Below are 27448 nucleotides of genomic sequence, written 5' to 3'. Positions count from 1 at the left end.
ATGGGCCAGCAGTGCAGAGAGGCAGGTGCCCCTGATGGTTAGACTCCATTACACAGAGATGGTCTTTGCTGAAGAAGGGCAGAGATGGGGCGGGGGGGGGGGGGGTGGGAAGTGGTGCCCAGCAGGAGAGAGTGGGACCCTTCAGAGCTGCAAATTTGGAGTGGCTCCTCCAGTTTTTTGCTTCTTCTCTGAGCAGGCAATACCTCTCCACAGGTACTTAGGGAAAACTCATTTTAAAAAAAAAATAATTTTCTTGCTTCAGGAATTGTATTTGGGTCAGATCATCAGGGGTTATCTTTGAAAATAGGTAGGAGGCTTGTGGCAGGGCCTTAGCATTTCCTAACTCCAAGGGTTCAGTGCAATAGCCCTGAGTGCTGATGAGACTCTTGACGTTTGGGGAAAAAAAAAAATTCTTCCCCCAAATTTGGACATGTATATATAGCTACAACTTTGGAGAAAGAAGAGGAAAGAGTTCTGGGAGGATTTCCAACTATAACAACTATTAGCAGTGGTATGAGAAACAGGCTGGAGTGAGACTCTAAGTCTTGCGAGCAACAACAGAATGAGATAAAATCCTAGATTTTCATACAAAGAAAAAGTTTTTGAAAGGAGTTTTTATTGAAAATGGCCTAGATATAAAGAAGCCACCTGTGGAAGGGCCTCTGACCATTTCTCTCCTCTTGTTTCAGATGACAGTCATGTCCCTTTCCAGAGACCTCAAGGACGACTTTCACAGTGACACAGTGCTCTCCATCTTAAATGAGCAGCGTATTCGGGGCATTTTATGTGATGTCACCATCATTGTGGAAGACACCAAATTTAAAGCCCACAGCAATGTCCTGGCTGCATCAAGCCTTTATTTCAAAAATATATTTTGGAGCCATACAATCTGTATTTCCAGCCATGTCCTAGAGCTGGATGATCTCAAAGCTGAAGTGTTTACAGAAATACTCAATTATATCTACAGCTCCACAGTTGTCGTCAAGAGACAGGAAACAGTCACTGATCTTGCAGCTGCAGGGAAAAAGCTGGGGATATCATTCTTGGAAGATCTTACCAATCGCAGCTTCTCAAATTCCCCAGGCCCCTATGTATTCTGCATCACTGAGAAGGGAGTGGTTAAAGAAGAAAAAAATGATAAAAGGCATGAAGAATCAGCCATCACTAATGGGCCAAGGATCACAAATGCATTTTCCATCATTGAAACGGAAAATAGTAATAACATGTTTTCTCCACTGGACTTGAGGGCAAGTTTCAAAAAGGTCTCGGACTCCATGAGAACAAATACCCTTTGCCTAGAGAGGACTGATGTCTGCCATGAGGCAGAGCCCGTCCGTACCCTGGCGGAGCACTCATATGCTGTTTCTTCTGTGGCAGAAACTTACAGAAGTCAGCCTGTACGTGAACCTGATAGCAGCTCACCTAGTAAAACGAGTAAAGAAAATTGTGAAGCTCCTTCAGCAAAGTCAAAAACATGCCGAAAGCCAAAGCCACTCTCCATACCCCAGGATTCTGAATCAACTACAGAAAATATACCACCCCCTCCAGTTACCAACTTAGAGGTTAATCAAGAAAGAAGTCCACAGCCAGCTGCAATTCTTTCTCATTCAAAATCTCCCAATCATGAAGGAGATGCCCATTTTCCCAGAGAAGAGGAAAATAAATCCTCCGATGTTCCTGGGCCACCAGCAGCAGAGGTTCCACCCCTTGTTTACAATTGTAGCTGTTGTTCCAAATCCTTTGACAGCAGTGCTTTGCTCAGTGCCCACATGCAGCTTCACAAGCCAACCCAGGAGCCTTTAGTGTGCAAGTACTGCAATAAACAGTTCACCACCCTAAACAGATTGGATCGGCACGAACAGATCTGTATGAGGTCAAACCACATACCCATTCCTGGAGGAAACCAACGCTTTTTAGAAAACTACCCTACCATTGGCCAAAATGGAGGTTCATTCACAGGTCCAGAATCTTTATTATCTGAAAATAAGATTGGTGAATTTCCCAGTACTGGAAATACCTTGCCAGAAACAGACCACATGGTTAAATTTGTTAATGGGCAAATGCTCTATAGTTGTGTTGTGTGCAAACGTAGTTATGTGACTTTATCCAGCCTCCGAAGACATGCAAATGTTCACTCATGGAGAAGAACATACCCTTGCCATTACTGCAACAAAGTATTTGCATTGGCTGAATACAGGACAAGACATGAAATTTGGCATACAGGAGAAAGACGGTATCAGTGCATTTTCTGCCTTGAAACTTTCATGACTTACTATATACTCAAAAACCATCAGAAGTCTTTCCATGCCATAGATCACAGACTTTCCATCAGTAAAGAAACGGCCAATGGAGGCTTGAAGCCTAGTGTGTATCCATATAAACTTTATAGGCTACTGCCTATGAAATGCAAGAGGGCTCCTTATAAGAGCTACCGAAATGCTTCCTATGAAAATGCTCGAGAAAACAGTCAAAGTGAGACTGAACCTGGCACCTATGTTATTCAGAACCCACACAGCTCTCAGTTACCTGCACTGAATTTCCAAGACAGTGTAAACACCTTGACAGACAGCCCTGCCATCCCATTGGAAGCACCTGCATGTCAAGACATACCCCCTTCCACTAATGTACAAAACGCAGAGGGCACCAAGTGGGGAGCAGAGGCATTGAAAATTGATCTTGCGAGTAACTTTTATTCGACTGAGGTGTCAGTTTCCTCCAATGAAAATGCTGTCGGTTCTGACCTCCAGGCAGAGGATATGCGTGTTTTCCCTTTGAGCAAGGGCAGTGAGAACTCAGCCTCTGTGATCAGCTACAGTGGCTCAGCCCCTTCGGTTATTGTTCACAGTAGCCAGTTTCCATCGGTGATAATGCACAGCAATGCCATTACAGCCGTGACCAGCAATAACAGCAGGGCCCCTTCAGACCCAGGCATCAGTCAGTCCCTCAGAGATGATGGCAAACCTGAGCCAGACAAAGTGGGTAGAGTTGCAAGCAGACCTAAAACCATTAAGGAGAAAAAAAAAATTATGCCATGCCACAAAGGAGAAATACCAGAGGAGTCAACATATGTTGCTGATCCCGGAGGGTCACCGAGCAAAACCACAAATACCACTGAAGAAACCAGTAAAATTGAAACCTACATTGCAAAACCTGCTTTGCCAGGAACCTCCACAAATAGTAACGTTGCACCTCTTTGCCAAATAACAGTGAAAATTGGGAATGAGGCCATTGTGAAAAGGCATATCCTAGGATCCAAATTGTTCTATAAAAGAGGAAGAAGGCCCAGATATCAAACGCAGGAGGAAAGTTTGCCACAGGACAGTGAGCCGGAAACCAGTGCAGGCAGCCCACTTGGGCTTTGCCAGTCTGAGTGCATGGAGATGAGTGAAATGTTTGATGATGCAAGCGACCAGGATTCCACTGACAAGCCATGGCGCCCTTACTACAACTACAAACCCAAAAAGAAATCCAGACAGTTGAGAAAAATGAGGAAAGTCAACTGGAGGAAAGAACATGGAAACAGGAGCCCAAGCAATAAGTGTAAATATCCAGCAGAACTGGATTGTGCCGTGGGGAAGGCCCCTCAGGATAAGGCTTTTGAAGAAGATGAAAATAAAGAGATGCCCAAGCTACAGTGTGAACTCTGCGATGGCGATAAAGCTTCAGCCACTGGAAACCCAGGAAGGCCCCACCGACACCTCACTTCCAGGCCTTATGTCTGTGAGCTCTGCGCCAAACAATTCCAGAGCCCTTCCACACTCAAAATGCACATGAGATGTCATACAGGAGAGAAGCCATACCAGTGCAAGACCTGTGGACGGTGCTTCTCAGTGCAAGGAAACTTGCAGAAACACGAACGCATCCACCTGGGCGTGAAGGAGTTCGTCTGTCAGTATTGCAGTAAGGCGTTCACATTGAATGAAACCCTCAAAATCCATGAAAGAATCCACACAGGCGAAAAGCGTTATCACTGTCAGTTCTGCTTTCAGAGTTTTTTGTATCTCTCTACAAAACGAAATCATGAGCAGAGGCATATTCTGGAGCATAATGGGAAGGGCTATGCCTGCTTCCAGTGCCCCAAAATTTGCAAAACAGCTGCTGCCCTTGGAATGCACCAAAAGAAACACTTATTCCGAAGTCCAAGTCAGCAGGAGAAAATAGAAGGTGACATGTGCCATGAAAACTCAAATCCCTTGGAGAATCGACATTTCATTGATTCAGAAGACAATAACCAAAAGGATAATGTACAAACCGTTGTTGAAAATGTTGTCCTTTGAGTGGTGTTAGTTAGAAAAATTTTCAAAAATAAAAGTTGGGTGTTTTTTTTTTTTTCTAGTTTAGTTTTGTTCACATAACAGTCATGAAGGAGTGATATGTAAAAAACAAAACAGAGACAGAATCTCATTTGTGAAAATTCCAGGAAAAGGATACTTTTTTATCTACTTTGGGTTTTAGCATTAACTTTAAGCAAAGTGCACAAAAACGAAATAGTTGAAGCCTCCAATATCCCAAGTATCTTGTGAAAGTTAATGAAGTGCTTAGCTGTGGTATTTCTACCAGTGAAAAAAAAGAGTTTAATTTTAGCCTAATTTAAAACTCTTTCTAGCAAGTGCTAATAGGAACTGGCTGCTGAACTGTCTTTAATCACTGGAGAAAATAACGGTCAGATATCATGAAAATGTCATTTTCACAAATATGTTCAAAGGTAAATGAGCTATGACAGTCTTTCTTCCCATCCAGCTTCTGCACTATTCAAATTTGTTTAAATTAATGAATACATATGAAATACTTAACAGTATAGCTGAAAACGTGTGAAATGAGTAACCTAAACTAGGACATTCATACATTCTCTAGAACTACTTTTCTGCAACACAAATCTTGTAAAATACATTTATAAATCACTATAACTTTTAACTGCCCATATCCCCTGTAGAGAATTATGATGATGAGCTATAGATCTGCAAACAATGAGGACTGAAATAAAAATCAGTAGAAAGCATTTTGAATGACTTGAGAGCATGTGTATGCTTTTTGGATGAAATGCTGTTCTCTTGAAGTTATGGCTGAGCTGTTATTAGAACTGGTCTACTTAAATCATAGAAAGTACACAGGACATTCCTTAGCTATGAGGGGGGAAGCTTCCCCAGAATTTCCCTGTGATTACCTGTGCCGTGTATCACTTTGCAATGGCCTTGCCTCAGAGAATAAAGAAGGATCAAATTCCACTGAAACTTTCTGCAGTCTTCCAGTCATCACAATGGATGGTGGGGTTCTATTCCAGACAGACTTAACCAGTCTCAAGGGTTCAAATAAAATTTGACATTCCATTCCACTGAAGGAGTGTCCAGGATATTTATTTAGCATAAGGCATACATATAGTGGCAAATTACCAGGCACTAGAAAGTGACAGAAAGCCTAAGTCCTACAGTTATTAGCCTTCTTGGAGATTATGCAGCCCACAAGTACATATTGCTACAAAACCAGGAAAAGCCCTCCCACCCCCCTACCTACACCCATTAACAAGTGTGCAAGCGGGAATGACAACCTTCTTACCTCAAATATGTTTAGGGTAGGGTGGGCAGGGAGGAGGAGGTAGGGTGACAAGGTTCTATCCCTTGCTTATATGACTCAGAAATCTGCAAAACTAGATGCTTTGTCTTCTGTATTTGCAGACATCTAGCCCCCTTGCTGAAAACAAGTCTTTTAATGTTCTTTTATGCTGACCCACACCAGCATTTTACTTTCAAAATCTGATTGCTCTTCAGGATATTCCATCATATGAACTAGGTTCCTAGGAAGCTGGAACTGATGATTCTTAACTTTTTAAACTGCCAGAATAAGAGAGAAAGAGAAAACATTCCTACCCTTTGATCACCATGCGCAGAATTTGGAACCCAGTTCAAAGGTGGCCTGGCAGCCGTTCATGTTCCTTGGATTTGTTAGATGGAAACCCAAGGTTATCCAAGGTTGCAGGGTTATCATTATGAAGAAGTAGCTCAAAGAACTCCGGTTTCTCGTTTCAAGTGTCATGATGTCTCCATGAAGAAGACATAGTATGGATTTGGGTGGGCAAGAAAATATTTAAACACCCAGAAAAGGACATGATCAAAGCTGACCTTTGGTACCGTAGTACTTTACTGTTAAGTAACCCCAATATTGTATCTGCATTTATCTTTTGTTCATCTACTTTCACTTACATACAGTATTATATAGTAGGGGAAAATGCAAGCAAATTCAACTTTATTTTATATATTGTATATATGTATACCTGCACTATTTGTTTGAGTTTTCACAAAGGGCTTATGAAAATCATTTAGAATTGATAATTAGAATATTGCATAAGCAATCCTATGATCCACTAATTTGATCAGAATTAGGATTATGAATCAAGGCAAATTACTGTGTATCTTAGCCATTTTGATTTGAGGTAACTTGAAATATAAAATCATTACATGTAGTGATGTCTCCCAGCCCTTGTATGTGGATATTTTTTAAGTGGACTTGTATGCTGATAATTCTAGACCAAAGTAAATATGGCAGAATATTTATACATGAAAAAATAATTTTGCAAATATTTTCTATAATTGTATTATTCATTTAAAATGTTGATAGCCTGTGTTAGTTTCAGGGAGGGGTGTATATTTTGATAAAAAAATACTTGACTTTGTAATTCTGTATATTCTATACAATTTATAGCAGAGCCGTTTTAAGACAGCCTTGTCACATTTTTTGTTAATTGTGAAAATTTTATTCTGAGTGCTGTTTAAGTATGCATTGAGTACATAATGACCAACTAGAATTAAGTGTAAGCAGTGACTATGCTTTATGCTGTACAAGATATATTGTAATTTGCTGTTTAAGCATCTGTATTTTGGTTAGAAGATATTATTAAATGCAGATGTTAAGGGTTGGAAAAGTCTAATTTTATTTTTAGAAATAATGAATATAAATTTGTTTTTGCTTGATTAAAATAGCTTATTCCTACGATAAGTCTCTTTTTAAATGTTTCAATGTTAATTCTTTTGTGCAGCCAAGCAGCTATTTCATCTGTGTGAGTCACAGCTTTGTTTTATTATTATTTGTTATTATTCATTCAGTGCACTTGTGTTTCCTTACTTGTTTGCATTCCATGATACCTACTTCCTGCCTAGGTCTCAAATGGAATATGACATTAAAAAAAAATAGAATAAGAGAGATTGAGGTCTTCTGATAACTTAGTGCTTTGGATAGGCCTAACCCATGATAAATCAAAGAGTGAAAAGTTCTCTGGAAGTGTTCTGCCCCATTCATGACAGGAAACAAATTGTGTTAAGTGAGTACTGGGCTTTTGGCAAAGTTCATTACATGGACTGTCTCATTTAGACCTCCCCTGGCAACCCGAGGAAGCAGACCTCATTATTTGCATTTTATAGTGACTTTGAGAACATCCCACAACCACTAAGGCTGCCTGGCTCCGAAGCCCATGTTTTTGTTCCTTCTCTGCAGTTAAGAGTAAAATGCTTAATATAAACTGAACAGAGAGTGAGAAAAAAGACATGGCAAAGTGATGCAGCTTTAGAATGGTAGTTATAATGACTTAAATTAAGCTGTGTTGGGCTCAGCATCACCTAACTTACCACTGATACATCACTTACTGAGGTCTCAATACTTTGGGCATTAGATTTCGCTTATATCTTGGGATCTTGCCCTATAAAATTAGTTTTTAAGAGTTCGTACATTTTTTTTAGGATATTGAGCAAAATTATAATTTAATATTCTAAACTAGTAATTTTTCACATTAAAAAAATCTGTTCCCTAATGACAGACTGTACTCCTAACCTTGGCTAATCATATTGAAAATGTTAGTTGCAATGGGTATTGTAAAAGGGAGTGCCAGTGGCTCAGGCAGCACAATCCATCACCAACACAGAAAACATTTCAAGTCCTAGTGGCAGGGCAGTAGCATCAATTCTTTATTTAAAGGGCAAATTCAAGAAAAGTATGATAATATTATAAAATTGGTATACCAATGACAATACCATTAATTATAAAATTAATACCATATTATAAAATTTGATAATACTATAAATAAATCTTTAGCAAAACAACAGACAATGTTGAGAGAATTTGTAACAATTGGGAAAGTAACAAAAGCATAAAACAAATCATGCAAGGTAATCCTGTTTGTACATATTCTTTTTAATTACTATGGAGCTTTTAATTCCTACTGCACACCTTCCTCTTCTCTCATCACCTATTGATTGATTCAGTTCCACTCTTACTGTCTTCATCAGTTCTTCTTTGCAGAGGCAACAGTTCTTCCACTTCAATTCCCTCCATATCTGAGAATTCTTCACTTTCCCCTTACAAATCCCAGCCATCTGTTAATTCCTCTTCTGGAGAAAGAAGCCCCCTTTGGCCCCTCCCTCCCCAGTTTGCACCTCCTGACCCCGATCTTTCAAGCAAGATGGTTAGTGAGCAGGCGAGTTGGCTTGGTGTACAATTTTTAAAACGATACACTCCAAATTTAGGCAACAGATAGAAAACCTATTATAACAGAAATGTGACTGTATTTATTCATTCTTCTAAGAAATCAAACATTGCTATTTATGTAGGGTGTTTTGCTGGGAAATCAGAAGTTCTATTTTCAATAATTTTTAAATTTATGACTTCTATTGTAATTAAAGGGGTGTTTCATTACCATTACAAGAAATGTTGGTATACAGTGATTTAAAAGAAGTAACGATGCTAACTTACATAGAACTTTCATTGATTTATTCAAAGTACATTTAATTTTGAGTATCAGGCATTTTATCAAGGCTAAGGCTATACAGATAAGCAAAGTAGACTGTTTCTTCAAAGAACTTAGTCTAGTGAAGGAGACTGACAATCCAATAGATAATTACAAAACAACATGACAAGCCCTGAGCTTGTCAGTCCCTCTTCTGGGCTGAGAACCAAAGCAGAGTGAAGTGGTAGTGAGCTGAGGCCAGTAGAGCCTGGGCTTCACCAGTGGGGACAGGTCCAGGCAGGAGTGACTAAAACAACGGAAGCACAAGTGAATGTGGATTGTTCCAGGCAGGAAGAGGATACATCACCTTGTGGGCCTTATCAGAGAGTTTGGACTTTCATCCTGATAGCAGAGGGTGAGTGGTAGAAGATGAGGTCAGATTCTAGGTACATATTTTTTAACCTTTTAATATTGAAATTTCTAACCAAAAGTAGACATAATAGTATAGTGAACCCCAATGTCCTCATCATTCATCTTCAACAACCGACAATTCACGGACAATCTTGTTTATACCCTCACCTCCTTTCCCTCTCTACTGTTTTATTTTGAAGCCGATCCCAGACATCACACCATTTTATCTGTAAATAAAAATAGGATGCATCTCTAAAAGTAAACATTTTAAATTTAACCTTGTTTGGAGGAAAGGATAATACCATGATCAAAATGAACAGTTCCTTAATATTATCAAATACCATCAATTCAATTTTCTAATTTTCATAATTTTTTAAAAGTTTGACTCAGAATCCAAATAAGGTCCCTTTCTGCAATTGGTTGATATATCTAATTGTATTTTGATCTATAGGTTCCCCTCTATCTCTTTTTCTTTCCCCTTACAATTTAGTTTTGAAGAAATTGGGTTGCTTGTCTTACAGAGTTCTCACAGTCTGGGAAGTAGCAAGACTACTTCCTAGGTTGGGTTGTTTTTCCATCAAAAGGCACATAATGTCTGGCTTGAGATCCTGGATTTATTTTGAAGGTAGATCTAATATGATATACTAGTGGCTTAGGTACCATAGGATGAGAAAATGAGAGAAGTGAAGGACTACTTCAAAGTTTGGGGCTTGAGTAATTGAAAGGATGGAATCACCAACAAACAACTGGTTATATGGATCAGAAGCTTAGAAGAGAGAACTTAACTTGTGATATGGATTTTAAAGTCATGATTCATTCATACAAAATATCTTTGAGTTAGGTTCTGGGAGTACAAGGGTGGACAAAACAATTAGTCCCTGGATGTTATGAGCTCCTGGGGAGCACAAAAATATAATTACAACTGTGGTAAGTGCTGTGAAGAAAAGTTGCAGGATACTAGGAAGACATCTAATGGGGCCTAGCCTAGTTTGGAAATTTGAGGAAAGTCGTCCTTGAGGAAGTAACTTTTGAGCTGCGATCTGAAAGATGAATAGGAGTTGAGAAGGGAGAGGGTTTCTAGGCAAAGGGAACCTCAGGTACTAGGGTCTGACTCTGAAGAGAACACTCTGCACTGGGGACCAGTGATGGCCAAAGTACAAAAGAAATAGATTTAAGATGAGACTGAAGAATAGGAACCATACTATGCAGGGTCTCCCAGGTCATGCTAAGGATTTGGATTTTATCCTAAGAGCCACAGAAAACCATTGAATTTTTAAAGCAGGTTCAGGCAAGAAGAGGTATTCTAATTTTGCATTGTGAAAAAGTCACTGGAGGACATGCAGTGAATGCCTTGGAGGACAATAGTGGCCAGAAGTAGAGCAGGTACGAAGCTGTTTCAGTGTACCAGGCTGGAGATGATAGTGGCTTGGATTAGATGGCAGCAATGAAGACGGAGAGAAGGGGGAGGATTCAAGATCAATTTAGGAGTAAAATCAGCAGGACTTGATGTTGTATTAGATACGGGAAGCGAGGGTGAGGGAGGGTCAAGGATGACAACCTTTTTGCTTCAGAGTTGTTGAAACTATGGGAATGCAAGATGTCCCTCATGAAGATTTATAAAGTAAGAAGACAGTATCCTGCAAAACACAAATATTTGAAAAATGAAAAATTATCCTGTATAAGAGGCTGAGGCAGAGAGGCCAGGAAAGTTGGAGGAAAACTGGGGGAGTGGAGACTAGGAAGCCAGAGACGGAGAGACTCTTAGAAAGAAAAGAATGATCAATTGTGTCAAGTGCAGCTAAATCCAAATAAGGAAAGTCCAGAAAATCCCCTTTGCATTCAGCAACTAGAAGGCCACTGGCAATAGTGTGCTGATAAATGTTTAACAACTTGCTCTCCAGGAAGGGGAAAAGCCCTGAATTACAGTCTTTGCCAATTTTTGTGCTGTAAGTACTACTACCATGGATGATTTTAAGCTACCAACATGACATCACTGAGCATAAACTTGGGAAGAGATGCACACAATCAATTTATGAGAACCAGCTCCAGTGACTCAACTGATAACCTTGGCAAGAGTACTTTTGGTGTGGTGGTGCAGGTGGAAGTGAAACTGAGGGTCAAATGGAGGAGCAGAGGCAAAGGCACTGAGTGAAAACCACTAGAAGAAAGAACAGTAGCTACAAATGGAACCTATTGTTGAAAACCAAGGTTACATCATGCAGGGTGGAACCAAAAGATTAAGAGGCAAAGGAGTTGAGGGTATTAGCAAGAGACTGGTTGGAGCCAAGAACTACATAGCCTGGGCTTAGTATGAAAAAGTATAGATTTCAATATCTGATAGATTGACACAAATGGAAAGGTCAGAAATGAGGTGTCTGCATGAGGCTGAAGAATCCACGTTCTTCAGAGTTCTCACACAATTACTTTCATATTTGTTCCTCACGGTTCTGCTGTGGTGATGCTTTGAACCATGCCTGACAATACTAAGTTTTATACAAGAACGTGCTGAATAAAACAGTGAATGACCTAGAACTCTTGAGGGGTATTAGAGCCTCAAGCTAAGTGTTTTTTACTCGTTTGGAGGAAAGGATAGTAGTTATCAATGTCTGGCTTTTAAAGATGTGGCTGCTGAAGCATACGGAAGTTAGGGGACTTACCCAAGTTCAGAAAGACAGGACCAACATCAAGATTTTTCATTCCCAGGACACTGTTTTCACCACACCAATGTACTCCACATTGGCTAAGGTATTTATTGGAAGACCTGGGACTGGAACAGAGTGTGTGATATATTACAGTGTGCACATGAGGATTCACAAGGCCTCTAGCACTGTGAGATGGAGGAGGGGTGGGGGAAGATGAGAGGGGATACCTAGGGCCAGCTCACTCCAGCATGGACACCAAGGAGTCTGTGGATTCTGGATTTAAACCTGACCTTCCAGATTGTTATGAAGGTATATGGGTCAAGGAAGGAGGATAGAACATATTTAATTAATAGTTTGTTGGCCTGATTTATAACTTTTAAATATTTAGGCACATGATATACAGGCTTCCATTTGTACTCTCTCCCCTACACCCCTGCAAATGTCAGGAGTGGAATTATCACTACTCCAAATCCCTGACTTTTCATCACACTGTGTCTGTGCAAAAGCTCCTGGATATATTAAAATGTCTATTCTCACCCGCCCCCAATCCATTCCCAATCTGCCAACATCATCATTTCTCAGTCCCTAGTTCAAGAGCCTCTTCAAAAGGTATGCGATGACTTTCCAGACCTCTGCTTGCCTTTGCCTCAACCCTCACGGCAGCTTTCTGAGATGAGCAGTCTCAGAAACATTTAGTTATCTCTATGTTCCCAGCATCAGCCTGGTGCTCCTGTCTTCGTTTGCTATGGCTGCTGTAACAAAGAGCTACAAATTGGGTGGCTTATAACAACAAAAATTTATTGTCTCACAGTTCTGAAGGGTAGAAGTCCAAAAATAAGGCATTGGCAGGGCCATGTTTGGTTGCGGTCTGTAGGGTTCTGGTGGTGGCTTGCTGGCATTCCGTGACACTCTTTGGTCTGTGGCATAACTCACCACTGCCTCCATCACATGGCCATCTTCTCTCTCTGTCTGCCTGTGTCCAAATTTCCTTTAAGAACACCAGTCATATTGGATTAGGGCCCACCCTAATCCAGCTTGGCCTCATCTTAACTAATAACACCTTCAATGATCCCATTTCTAAATAGGATCACATTCAGGTGACCAGGGACTAGGATCAATTCAATCCATAAAAGTTCTCAAATGTGTCATCTACTATGTGTGCCAATTTACCATCCTAGGGTGATCAACCATCCCAGTTTTCCCAGAACCGAGAGTTTTCTCAAGATACAGAACAACTGCCAGTGCTGAAACCAAGACTGTTCTGGGCAAACTGGGATGATTGGTCACCCTAATGGGTAAGAGACTCTTGGAAAGAGAGGTGCCATCAGCAGTCCCAATAGAAGTAGAACTAATTGGCCAACTTAAGTCTGAGATGACTAATGGGACTGTCAACTTTCTCCCACCAACTCCTGAGGAGCAAGGAAACACCTAAGACACACAGGAATCTGGCCAAACTATGTTAGTCTAAGATGGGGAAAATGGAGGAGAAAATGATGGGGCCTAATCTCCAAAGGCCACTAAACCCCTTTAATTATTTCACAGTATTCGTCTGCTCTCCTTGTGGGACACCCAGCCCATCATACAGCTCTCAGCTCCCCACACAAGGCATGTGCCCCTCAGGAGCTTAGAGTTCACTCGAAGGATAGGCGATGGCCTGGCCGAGTCTCTGCCCTCCCCTCATTTCTCCTCCTCAGTGTGGTGGACAGCTCTGGGGTTTCCTACTGAGTCCCTTCTTATTTCTGTGGTAAAGGCATCTCATTTTTTCTTGTAAACCACTCTCATCACCTCATTCCTCAGCCCCTGACCTTTATTTAGACCCTGTGGATCGGGCGGGACAGACTCTACCCCTGGTCCAGGTTGGGGGGTAGCTGGATGGGGGGAAACACATGACCTGGTTTCTAGTATACTCTGCTTCTCCATCTCAATTCAAGAACAAATAAACCGAGTCAGGACCCTTTCAACTGCCAGGGACAGAAACCCAATTGTTCATGATACAGAGAAGTCCAGGGATATAGCTGCCTATAAGCAAAGCTGGATCCAAGGGCTCAAGCAAAGTGATATTCTTTCTTACCCCACCTCCCTTTCTTTCCCTCTTCCTCTCTCTCCCTTTTCCCTTTTTTCCCCCCTTCTGCTCTCCTTTTCTCTGCATCAGTTTCAGACTCAAACTGTCTCTCCACAATTGATGGCAAAGATGTCCATGCCAACAGAGTGGAATAAAGTTCTCCAAGCAAAGGGGAAAATAAACTCACCCCCCCCAAAAAAAAAAAAAGATAAAAAGTCTTCAAAGAGAGCAGAGGTTTTTCTGGTAATAATCTCCTCTAAACAGCAGGGTCCAGATTCAAATGAAGGATACCACAGTACCATGACTGACGTTCCCAGTCTCTACCAATATAGGCTCCGCTGCTCCTTTGAGGACACATTGGGAAAAAGTCAGGTGAATAACCACAAACCACATGGCATTCAGCTAAAACTACCTGGGCCAGGCCCTGTGCCAGTTGATTTAATGTTTATTCCTCAGAAGAACCTGGAAGGAGGGTATTGTTTTCACCATTTTATAGATGCAGAAACAAAAGGTCCAAGTCCAAGGACTCCACCACCCCACATGATGAGGATCCATGCAAGAAATGAGAGCCTTTTTGCTGTTAGTTCCTCAAACCCAGATACTGACTTACGGTGCTCAGACTACACCCCTTCCTGTTTCACTTCTCTCACTTTGTGCTGCTCAGGGAACACTAAGCCTTCATTTTTCACCACTTTTACCTGACTATTACGGCTTTTGCTGATGAAAGCAAACACATTGGAAGAGATGAACCCAGCAGGGTGGACATTTATGAAGATCTATCTATCCCAATTTCCATAACTCTTATGGTTAAGGAAAATGACTACTCTGTGCTTATTAAAACTGGAAAGCAGACTAATACATTTGTATGTGCTTACATATTATGCATGTATTTTAAAAGCTAATACTTATACACAGTTAAAAAAAAAAATTCAAATAGTGCAAAAGGGTACATGGAGAAATCTAAGTCTCCCTCCCACTCTGCCCCCAGGTCTTTCCTTAGAGGCATGGACTGTTATTAAATTCTTGTGAATCCTTCCATAGATATTCTTTGCATATCCAAGCATACATATATGTATGTTTGTATATGAACTTAAATATTTTTTTCCTCCTTTTTCCTTTTTTACACAAATGAGAGCACAATACACCTACCACTCAATACCTTATTTAGGTTACGTAACAATGTATCATGGAAAACCTCCTACGCTGGAACATGTGGATTGAGTTCTCTTATTCTTTTTAATGATTGCATAGTATTCCATTGTGTGAATGGTAAAATAATCTATTTATAGACATTAAAGTTATTTTCAATCTTTTGCTTAATTCATGCATTTTAGACAGATTTTTATAACAAAGACAGAAACAAATAAACATTTTCTGCCTAACTCCCATTTATCCAGAAAATCCAATTGAGAGACCCCATTCTGTTCTAAAGATTCCAAGACCACACAGTCCAAGTGTTTATGAGAGACCTACTGTTGTCCTGTGTCCTAATTGCCAATATCTGGAGAAAAGAATCTGATTCTCACCCTCCCCTCTCCCCATCAAAGGGATTGGTTCCCCCTTTGCTAGGAATTCACTCCTGGTCCAGTTAGCACTGGTTAAAGTGTCAGAGACCTATGGTAGAAGTTGTCTGCAGAGCCAGTAGTGCAAACCAGCAGTTATCAGAGAAGGCAGGGAGTCCTGGGAGATGCCCTCACGTGTCCACCACATGACCCACAAGGCTGCCCACTTTATGGACAAGAGCTTCCTCATCAGCAACTGCATCAGTGTGACTCTCGAGGCCTGTTACAACGGCTTCAACTTTGTTAACAACTTCCTATTCCAGAGTCCCCCATTACAGATGTGCCTGGATAGTTAAACCAAAAGGTCTGCCTGGCTTCCATGTAGGCTATGGCCTTGTCCCCCAACAGCCATTCCCTTTCATTTGTGGTGCGATACAACATGGTGATAAGAAGCTTGTGATTTGTGTAAGTACGTGTAAAGGATTCCTCACCCTCCACCCCATGCACCACAAAAGTGAATTTATTTTGACAGAACATTTTCGCCTCATTTTGTGAAACTGTAAACTTGTTATTTTTAAAAAATGTCATAAATGTGCTTATATGAAACTTGTTTTGAACATGTTCTTTTTCAGCAAAGTAATTTTTTAAAAAAGAAAGTAAACATGTTTATAATTGAGAAGTGAGAAATGTAAGTCAGTTGTCTGCGTTTGAGAGAAAGCTTATGGAAGCACGCAGAAGGCTCTATGCTAAAACTCCTGACAGCTATAACCCTAATCCCCTGGTGAAAGTTTGAGCACAGAAGCCCAGCCTGCTGAACCCTCACTGAGCATCAGTCTTCCTGCATCTCCCCAAAGGCCTGGAGGTGACTCCCACCCCTGTGTGTGGAACAGAGAAGAGAATCTCGCCAGCAGAGGGCACTGACGCACCAGCTGGAGTCAGCGGCAGCCCAGGCCTCACTATAAAGTTGTGCCTGCCGGTTGCCATTGCTGCCGTGGCCTTCTCCGTTAACTTGCTTCCTGCTTAGCCTATTGAAGGAAATAAACATCGATGTTGCACTAACCAGGTTTATGCATGCTATCAGCAATTTCTCTCAGAAGTACCTACCTTTCAATATCTCAAACCCCAGAGCTTTAACATTCTGTTAATACTCAGAATACAACCGCCCAAAACATGAGGCACAACATCAGGTTCTGAACCCTTTTCCCATTTGACCTCCTGCCCCTACCAATCCGTGAAATGTACCTTACCAAGTTCCACCCACCCCATAAATTTGTCTGGATTACTGGGAGAAGAACACATACACACACACACACACACACACACACACACACACACATACACAAAGGAACTGTACAAGTTTGAATATATTATATCCCCCAGAAAAAAGCCATAATCTTTTTATTCCAGTCTTGTGGGGGCAGATGTATTAGTGTTGATTAGATTGGAATTCTTTGATTGAGTGTTTCCATGGAGATGTGACTCAATCATCTGTGAGTGAAATGTTTGACTGGATAATTTCCATGGAGGTGTTACCCCACCCATTCAGTGTGGCTATTAACTGGATCATTGGAGTCATATAAAGGAGTTTGCAGACAGAAGGACCTCAGAGCAGCTGTGAGTGACATTTTGGAGAGGAACTGCAGCTAAGAGAGGACAAAATGCCCCAAGAGCAACATTTTAGAGAACGCCATTTTGAAACGCAACATGGGAGCAAGCGGACACCAGCCACGTGCCTTCCGAGCTAACAGAGGTTTTCCAGACACCAACAGCCATCCTTCAGTGAAGGTACCCTATTGTTGATACTTACCTTGGACACTTGTATGGCCTTAAGACTGTAACTATGTAACCAAATAAACCCCCTTTATAAAAGCCAATCCATTTCTGGTGTTTTGCAAAACAGCAGCATTAGCAAACTGGAACAAGGACCTAGGGTAACATGAAGAGAACCCCAGAGTAGAGATGGGTGCCACATTATGACATGGAGTGGCACAGCCCAGTGAAAGGGGTAAAAAGGGAAAGTGTCTGTGGACAGCTTGCACGGAATGAGAAGCATCCTAGAGCCATCTGTGGGCCGAGAGGCAGACATGGACAGTAGCTGGATACAATGGAGCGAGTTGCCAGCCCTCTGAAGTGGCCACTAAAAGAGTGAAGCAATGCCACCAGGGTGGGCCACCTGTTAAGGGTGGAAGGGAGGAAACTCTGCATTTGTAGTATGGAGGAGGGAGCAGTAGGGCCTAACAACCAATGAATTGCTACATGACAGCACCTGACTCATAGGCTAAGATGCCGCCAGCATCAGAGGCCAGGTAAGAATACAACTTCCAGGGCCATCATAATGTGTGGCCTGCCACCCCCACAGGCAGCCTGGTAATTGGGCAACCAGTAATTGCACTCTGCAGTCACAGAGTAATGCATGTGTGATGGTCTTACAAAACTAGAAAGAAGTGCCGGGCACAGTGGCAGCAGGAAACCCCTGGGAAGGGTGAGAAGCTTTCCATTTATCTAGGAGGAATGCTGAGGGAGAAGCATGTGATCTAGGCCCCAGCCAATCAATACATTGCATTTTCATGGTCACAGTGATTGGCTCAGCAATGTGCATGTGATCCCACTCAGAGCCAATAAGACTTAATGACATTTTGCTGGGAATGCTGTGAGAGAGTAGGTCTGTTTTTCTCCCCAAGGGACTTGGAGCAGAGGAGAGGTAGAGTGCAGAGATGCTGCCTCCATCTTGCAACCATGAGGAAGAGCCTGGAGCTGAGTGGGCTGTTTGAGGTCCCTGAGATTATAATTAACAAAGCAGAGCAGCCTCAAGGTGGAAAGAAATTGAGTCCTGATGACATTGCTTGAGCACTGAATCCAGCCATATCTGAAATTAATTCTTCTCCTGGATTTTCAGTGATGTGAGCCAAAGAACTTCCCCTTTACTGATGAGAACCTCCTTCCTATGCTTCCCAAGTTGGGGGAATTGAGGTAAGGGTTCTCTGGGCCAGTTCTAGCATCTACTGCCCTTAGGATTCCTTGTATTGAAGTTGATCTGAGATGAATGCGATCAGTCCGTGCAAACTGCTTAGGCTCAAACTGCTCAGAGCATGTCCCTTACAAACATCCAGCCCATTCTGAATTTCTGGGACCACTGCTGGACCCTAGGGTGGGAACCAACAACTTCAAGGCATGAATCTGAGCTCCAAGATCAACATAGAGATAACATTCCTATTGCATGTCTGCAAAGAACAACACACACTTAGAAGCTTCTCATTGAAACTGAAGTTGGAACTTCAATTTAGATTTAAAAGAGCTTCTAGCAGGAGAGGGAGTGTAATACAAATTAATTGAACCTTTCCCATTATTACTCATTTAAGATGTAAAAAGTATCATTGATATTCCCTTTATTGAAAGTACTTCCTTTATCCCATTCTTGCAGTGATGGTGAAAAAATATCTAGGGTCATTTTTTTTGTTGTTCTTTTTTGCTTTTTTAATTGAAGTAAAACATACCCACCATAAAGCATGCAAATCTTAAATATACATCCTGATGGATTTTAGCATATATAAAGCAAGGAAGAAACTCTTTGGGTATCAGTGTCCTCATGTGTCAATTTAGTGTTGATGAGGCAGCATTTCTTAAAAGAGAGCTCCACTGTCCTCTCAGTGACTTTCTTCCAAGTTGTTGACTCCTGTAGTAGATTGAATCATGTCCCCCACAAAGACTCATTCAAGTCCTAACCTCCAGTCCTGTGGATATGGACTCGTTTGTAAATAGGATCTCCGAACTGGATCAGGGTGGGTCTTAATCCAGTCTGAGTGAACTTCTCATAAGGCAAGGAAATCTGGACACAGAAGTACAAGCCACAGAAAGAGACAGAAAGAGACTGCTTCTATGTGACACAAGCAGAAATTGTCAGCAAGCCACCTGCAGATGGCTACAGATGATGGAGAAGGCATGGCCTGCTGATATCTTGATGTTGAACTTCTAGCCTCCAAAATGTAAGCCAATAAATTCCTGTTGTTTAAGTCAACCAGTCTGTGTATTTTTTATAACAGCCCTGGCAAATGAAAACAACACCCATTCTGCAGGTTTTGATACACATTTGCATACCATAGCAACTACGTCATGATTGCAGGATGTCTTTTATCCCACACCTAACACAGTAGCCCTTGCACAGCTGGTATTGGATAAATCCTTGTTGGGCTGACTTCCCCAAGGGCTGCCTCTGACACTGCCTCTGGAAGAGCCGAGCTCTGGGAGCAGGAGGCTGTTAACTAAATTATTCACCACCCATAGCACACAGTGAGGGGAACAGAAAACCCCATCACTGCCCCACTGGCAAATGCTCGTATGGAAGGGAGTTGATCATTTTTATTGGATGCATGGATACATGAATGGATGGACGGATCTCAGTTCCAAATCTTTCAGGAAGAGAAAACAGACTAAACAAAGAAAAAAGCTGGTTCCAAGATAAGCAGGCTGTTGTCTCCACAGGAAAGAGAATTTCCTGGCCATTCACCCTGATGATTATTGTTCAAATCAATTTCCAGTTTCTCCTTAGTGTAATACAAATTCACACTCCAGAAAACCTCTGGAGTTCAGGGTCTTGCTTTAAGGCATAACCAAACAAGAGTGGCTACAAATTGTTTGCTGAAGGGTTTACTTTATGCCTGGTGCTATTAGATCAGCTAGATAAGAAATATGCATATCACATAGGATGCTTTGGGCTGCAGTCAAAAGAAAAACAAACAACTTAAAAAGAAGTCCCAAAGCAGGTAATTCTGAAGGTCAGTTGTATCAACAAGGACCCAGGTCTGTATTCACATCTGTTGTCTCTGTCCATAACCATCTACCCTCACAATCAGAAGATGGCCAAAGCCACTCCAAGCATCAGACTGTCACATGAGTCCAAAAGCAAGACAAAAGGGGAGGCCCTCAGCAACTCACAAAGTGAGGAAAGTGATGGTCATGACAAGGGTTAACCCTTGGGATTGTATCAGGGCCATCCGATAACTGTACAAAATTGAGTTTCTGTTTCCGTGAGGAGGGAAGGAGAAGCCATGAATTATGAGTGGGCAACCAACATGCCTGCCATAGCATGGCCATATTGGCAGTCGTTGGCAATCTCCAGGCCAGTTCAGATTCAACTAAGTAAATTATTTTTTAACTCTGATCCATTTCTAGAGTAAAATTGAATGACAGCCATTGACCAAGCAACCAAGGGCTCTGTGTAAAAGCTCTGGTGGCTTCTGAAGGGCTTTGGTGACAATAAGAGCCTTCTTGCTCTGTTTACCACAGACTCTCTCCAGCAAATGCAGAGGCTTGATAAGTGTGCTTGGCCTCTTCCTGGGTAAAGGTCACAGCTCTGGGAGAAAGCAGCTCATTGTGTGGCTTTGCAGAACAGTCATCATTTGTTCCTTCTCGGTGAAATTCGGCACTCTGGGAACAGAACTAAGTACCCTTCAACTTCTCTTGCTAGCTCCACCTCGAGAGCACACCCACAGGAGCTGGATGAGTGGCACTGGGAAGGAGGAGTGTGGGGTGAGCATGACCCTGGAAAGGACAGAGGTCGAGGGCAAGGGTGATTTCACGGGAAGTAGCAAAAAATGTCATCTAAGAGGCTCATGTACCAACAAGTGGCCCTTTATTTCCACCCTTTCCCTGCAAGTATGGAGGCAGGACCAAGGCTTCCCTGGATACAGGGAGTGTGTGTGTGTGCTTGAGGGAGAGAGAGATCAGGGTCTGTATACTTGTAGGAATGGAGGGAAGTGGGCAGGACCAGAAAGCCAGAGAGTAAGCTGTACCTGGTGGGATTAACCCACCCCCAGGGATCACCCTGGGCCAAAAGGAGGGAGGAAAGTCCTGTCCCACGTTTTCCTCCAGGGTTGGGAGGAGCCCATGGGAAATAACTGGGTGAAAGGACAGGTGTGCGCAGGATTGTTATCATTGTTAAGTACTCTCTTGGCCTCTTTTCCACCTTCTTCCTTGTTCTGCTTCCATTGCCATCCTTTCTCCTCATCCCTGCATATGGCTGCAGTGGTTAAGGGCCTGCGTCTCCCAAGAGCAGGGTATGGATACCACTAGAGGCACCCAAGATGGTTTCAGCAAGTACGTAGCCAAGCATTTGATAGTCCAATATATATGCATTTATTTTAATTTTCACTGAAAAAAAAAACAAAAAAACAAGTTATACAGTGGCCATGAGAATGCTTTGGTTCTTGGGCTCTTCCTCCAGGAGAATGTTGAACGCCCCCTGGAGACAGAGGGAAAACAAGATCCAGATTGAGGTGATTTAAATGGCATTAGGAGCATACAAGCAGTGATTTCAGGATTTAAAATGGCATCCTTTGGCTCCTGTTCTGATGCCTCTCTCTCCACACCACTCTTGTTAAATATGTCTATCTCATCTGTACGTTCTGCTTTCACATTAACAAAAATTTTATGAACTACTTAGTGGAAGTGGCTGCTTTCTGGAGGACCATACAGGAAGTTATAAATTTCTGGTTTCTAGCCTGATTTCTAATGCCACTTTTGTCTAAGGCTTTTAACAAATCTCTGAACATCTTTCTATTTCTTCATCCCAGAAATTATAGGGCAATACTGACATTTCAATGAATTTTTAGTTAAGAACTTTAAAGGTAATATCTTTAACCTGGTTTCAAAGGAACTATAATGGAAATTAAATTCCAATACCCAAAATTTAAAACCTACATCATATACAAGATTCCATAGCTCACATTTCTATGCCAATCTTTTTTGGTAAACTCCTGCATTTCTTACTGCAGATTCAATGTAACTGAGACATCTAGTGTCCAGTCTGAAGAAAAACAAATTTCCACTGTTTAAATAATTCACCAAATCCCTTTCATGGTACCTCTGATTAAGGCTATGAATTCTTGGTGCTTCCTGGCTTTAGCCCTTACCCAAGAAAAAAAAATTATGTCACAGATGCTCATGAAATGTTTCTCACATTTACCATTCTTGTTATAACAATGTTGCCATTCACTTGGATAAAATATATCCCTCAGCGCCACCCCACCCTTCTCCATCTTTTTAAAGCAGTTGTCCTTGACAGCAAATGCCTCTTTTCTTTGATGAAGTTTGAATCTGAGATCACACCTCATTTTCTGGATTTTTCAGTCACTAAGAAAGTACATAAAAACTCAAGATGGTTAAATTATTTAATACATACATCAAGGATATATTTTCATTTCTATTACATAGGCAACAATAGTTTAATATCAGGATAATTTTTAAAAGCAAATTCTATCTTAAATTTGACACCAAAAGCACAGGCAAAAAAGGAAAAAAAAATAAATTGGGCATCACCAAAATTAAAAACTTTGGTGCATCAAAGGACACCATTAAGAAAATGAAAAGACAGGCTATAGCATGGATGAAAATTTTGGAAATCATATGTAAAAAGACCCAATTTAAAAATGGGCAAAGGATCTCAGTAGACATTTTTCCAAAGAAGACATACAAATGACCAATAGGTACATGAAAACATGCTCAACATACTTAGTTATCAGGGAAATGCAAATAAAAGCCACAATGAGATACCACTGCATACCCACTAGAATGGCTATTCTTTTTTTTAAAAAAAGGAAAATAACTAGTGATGGCAAAGACAGACAGAAATTGGAACCCTTGGACATTGTTGGTAGGAATGTAAAACGGTACAGCTGCTGTGGAAAACAATGTGTCAATTCCTCAGAAAGTTAAACACAGAACTACCATATGACCTGGTGTGCCAGTTTGAGTCTATTATGTCCTCCACAAAAGCCATATTTTTAATGCAATCTTGTGGGGGCAGATTGATTTAGTCTGTTGATTAGGGTGGAAACTATGATTGAATTATTTCCATGGAGGTGTGGACCTGCCCATTCAGGGTGGGTCTTAATTAGATCACTGGAGCCTTTAAAGAGAGCTCACACAGAGAGCAGAAAGGACAAAATGCCCCAGATGCTTGGGAGCAGACAGAGATGCTGAGAGATGATTGGAGACATATGGAGATGCTAGCCCAGAGTTTGCTCCAGATAAGCTAAGAGAGGAACCCAGATGCTAAGATGCACAGGAGATGCTAAGCTGAGAGAAACAACCTGGAGACATTCTGGAGAGAGTCATTTTGAAACCAGAACCCAGGAGCAAAGGACCAGCAGAAGCCAGCCACATGCCTTCCCAGATGACAGAGGTGTTCCAGACACCATCGTCCTTTCTTTAGTGAAGGTATCCTCTTGTTGATGTCTCAATTTGGACACTTTTATGCCTTAAGACTGTAAATTTGTAACCAAATTAACCCCCTTTATGAAAGCCAATCCATTTCTCATATTTTGCATAATGGCAGCATTAGCAAACCAGAACACCTGGCAATTCTACTTGTAGGCATATACCCAAAAGAATTGAAAGCAAAGATTCTAACAGATATTTGTGTATCAATATTCATTGCAGCATTATTCACAATAGCCAAAAGGTGTAGGCAACCCAACTATCCATCAACAGATGAATGGCTAAACAAAATGTGGTTTATACATACAATTGAATATTAGCCATAAAAAGGAATGACATTCTGACACATGCTACAACATGGATGAATTTTGAAGCATCATATTGAGTCTTTGAAATAAACCAGACACCAAAATTACATGAAATGACAAGAATATGCAAATTTACTGGGACAGAAAGTAGAGTACAGGTTCCGGGAGTGGGGTGTGGGGAAGAGGAAGGAGAATGGGGAGTTAATGCATAATGGATGCAGGGTCTCTGGAATGATGGAAAAGTGTCGGTAATGTATGGTGATGATCATATCACAACACTGTGAATGTGATTAAGGCCAACAACTGTATGCTCAGGAGTGGTTGAGATGGGAAATTTTGTGTTGGTATATGTTACTACAATAAGAAAGACTAATTGTCATTGACAATTAAATGCAGTACATGATCATAGACTAGATATAGGAGTACATGCCCCAAAGGATATTATTGGAACAATTTTTAAAAATGAGAATATAGATTGTATGTTTTATATCAATGATTAATGTTAAATTTCTTTAACTTGATAACTGTACTTAATGTGGTTACATAAGTGAATATCCTTGTTCTTAGGAAATATGTATAGACGTATTAAGTGGTAAAGGAGCATGATGTATACAGTCTAATCTCAAATGTTTAGAAAAGATAGATAGATAGATAGGAATAATATAACAAATGTGACAAAATGTTAAAAGTTGGTGAATCTGGTTATTTGGGTAGGAGGTATATTGAAATTCTCTGTATTATTTTGTGTTACTTTTGCAACTTTCCTGTAAGTTTGAAATTACTCAAAATACAAAGTGAAAAAAAAAATGACAAGTACCACCTGCTGGGGAAAGAAAACACAATGAGATACCATTTCACATCCACTAGAATGGCTAGAATCAAAAAGACAGAAAATAACAAGTGCTGGGTAGGATATGCTGGTGGGAATGTAAAATGATGCAGCCACTTTGTAAAACAGTTTAGCAGTTTCTCAAAAGCTTAAACAGAGAGTTACCATATGACCTGTCGATTCCATTCCTAGGTGGAATACCCAAGAGGAATGAAAGCATACATCTACACACAAACATGTGCACAAATGTTCATAGCAGCATTATTCATAGTAGCCAAAAAATGGAAACAAACCAAACGTCCATCAACTGATGAAAGGATAAATAAAATGTGGTATATACAAATTATTGAATATCATCTGGCAATAAAAACAAACAAAACACCGAGGCATGCTACAACATGGTCGAACCTTGAAAACATTGTGCTAAATGCACCTAGGAAAAGTAGCTAGTCACAGAAGACCACATAGTGCATGATTCCATTTATGTGAAACACCCAGAAGAGGAACATCGAGTAGATTGGTGTTTGCCTAAGGCCTGGGAGGGCTGGGGGGGAAATGGTGAGTGACTCCTGATGGGTATTGGGATTTGGGGAGGGGGGGTGCTGAAATGTTCTAAAATTTAATGTGGTGACAGTTGCACAACTGTGAATATACAAAAATCTACTGAATTGTACATATTAAATAGGCAAATTGTGTGGTATATGTAGATTTTATTTCAATACATCTGCTATAGAAAAGGGAATTGTAAGTAGTAACATATTTTAAATGATTAGCAAAATGATAAAAATGCATAGGAATCCATGCCCACAAACATCTTCATAGCCTCTAGTTCTACCAGACTTGCAAAGCCTGGGACAACCTGACTGTCTCTACAAACGTAACTTGTAGGGATCACTGCTGAGGGTCATCCTAGAGGCCAAGGACCCTCCAGGTGAATACAGATCTCATTATAAAAAGAGGAAACTAACTTCTCTCTCAAAGTGGGGCAAAGGGGAGGAAAAAGAACTCAGAAGTAAATCATCCCATCAAATTAAGTGGGAAGAGGATGAGCAGAAGGAGGGTAACTATAAACTATGTTTATATATATGATCTTGTTAGCTTCTCTGTTAACTTCTCTGAGCCCAATTGCTGCCTCTTGATGATGTGGTAACCGTCCCCACAGATCTCACACAGGGTTGTGATGGAACTGTTGGGAAGGAGAGGGAGCCACTTTGTAAAACATTCCCACCAGCATAGAGTGACCAGCTGTCCCAGTTTACCAAGGGATAAGGAGATTCCCGGGATGCAAGGCTTTCATGTCTAAAACTGAAAAAAGTCCTGAGAAAACCGGAATATGTTCACCTTACTTCCAGTTGAGATTTTAATGTCCAAGGTGGACCTGGGTTCATGGAAAGAAATACACACGATAACTTGTGTCTGAATCAATCTTTGATTCATATTTTAAATTAAAACACTTTTAACTTGAAAACCAACCTATAAATATGGTTATTTTATTAACATATGTTTAAAGGTATTTGTGAAGTATATTATGTATTAAAAATAATAATCGTTTTCTTTCATTCTTGCACTAATGTTCAATTAATTTGTAAGTTTAAAGATTATATTCCCTCAAATAAATAACTCTTTATACAAACTTGTTTGACTAAATTTCCTTAAACGTTTTAAATAACATTCACAAGTCTAATGTCAGATCCTCTCAAGCATTTCAATTACCTCACATAACAGATTTATAAATTTAACAAACAAAATCTTAGTAAACTCATTAAAAACTCATAACTATATTAAATAAAACTTATGGATGTAGTAAATCAAGTTCACTTAACATTCAAACTCTATTTACAAACTTAAATTACCTTAATAGTTTTCAATGAAAATCTAGTTTTTCCTATAATGTAAATAATAAACACAGATTTTTATGATGATTATAAAATTTGTATTTAACTCCAGTTTTTAATAGTATGGGTGATTTGCTTTGTCATGCCCTGACTTATCTCTCTGCCTTCCTAGAGCTGCAAGGGCACTTGTCCAAGCCCAGGGGCAGCCCTGCTTTCTTGGGTCCCTGGCTCCAGAGCACAGCTGAGTCATGGATCCCGGTGACACGGAGACAACCAGGAGACTTGAACCCAGGGCCCAGGATGTACCTCGCTAGTACCCTGAGTTTCGTTTTAGAGTATGGGTCTCTCTAAGCCCATGACTTTTTTCAAACCCAGTAAATTATATGTCCCCTTTCCCATATTTTTCTTAACCTTTTATACAAATTTTAATTTCCTGATTTGAATTAAAGAGATTCTATACCCCTGTCTGGACTCAATCAGCCTGTTCCCCTCCTGGTTTACACTGAAGGGGCTTTTGTCCCTTCTTCACATCTGCTTTAGTCTTCGCACCTGTCTAATGTTCAACTTATGAATCCCTTGATGGACGATATGAAAGGAGACACACTTTCAAACATTTAAAGCACCTTACAAATATAAGGAAATGCATGTTTATAAATGTTGCTGCCAATACTATTTGCTCAGCATTTAGTACCTCATTCATATCAATTCTCAATAAACACTTGTTGAATAGGCTGTAAAGGGGGAAAGTGAAATTCCAATGAACTGGAAAGACGATTCTAATAGTTCATCTAGAAGGGAAAAGAAAGATAAGCAAGAATAGATAAAAAAATACTCCAAAGGGAATAATAATAAGGGAGACTTGGATTATTAAAAGGTGTTCTATAGTTATTATGGTTAAAAATGTGTGTTATTACACAGTAATTGATAGCTGCTTA

At 40.7% G+C, this 27448-nt stretch overlaps 1 protein-coding gene across 7 annotated transcripts in view; it reads left to right on the top strand.

Annotated features, from left to right (window-relative positions):
- The window catches only part of ZBTB38 (zinc finger and BTB domain containing 38), a 153726-nt gene extending 149412 nt beyond the window's left edge, over positions 1–4314 (top strand). For all 7 annotated transcript variants that reach the window (XM_037843744.1, XM_037843729.1, XM_037843734.1 and 4 more), the window contains one exon: positions 690–4314. In XM_037843744.1, coding sequence (XP_037699672.1) covers positions 690–4277 — 3588 coding nt within the window. In that variant the 3' untranslated portion in view covers positions 4278–4314. The remainder of the gene's footprint in view (positions 1–689) is intronic.
- Positions 4315–27448: the final 23134 nt, after the last annotated feature.

Source organism: Choloepus didactylus, chromosome 1 (assembly GCF_015220235.1).
Source record: "Choloepus didactylus isolate mChoDid1 chromosome 1, mChoDid1.pri, whole genome shotgun sequence".
NCBI lineage: Eukaryota > Metazoa > Chordata > Mammalia > Pilosa > Megalonychidae > Choloepus > Choloepus didactylus.
The sequence above is the reverse complement of the archived record's forward strand: the minus strand, read 5'-3'. Positions and strand labels throughout refer to the sequence as shown.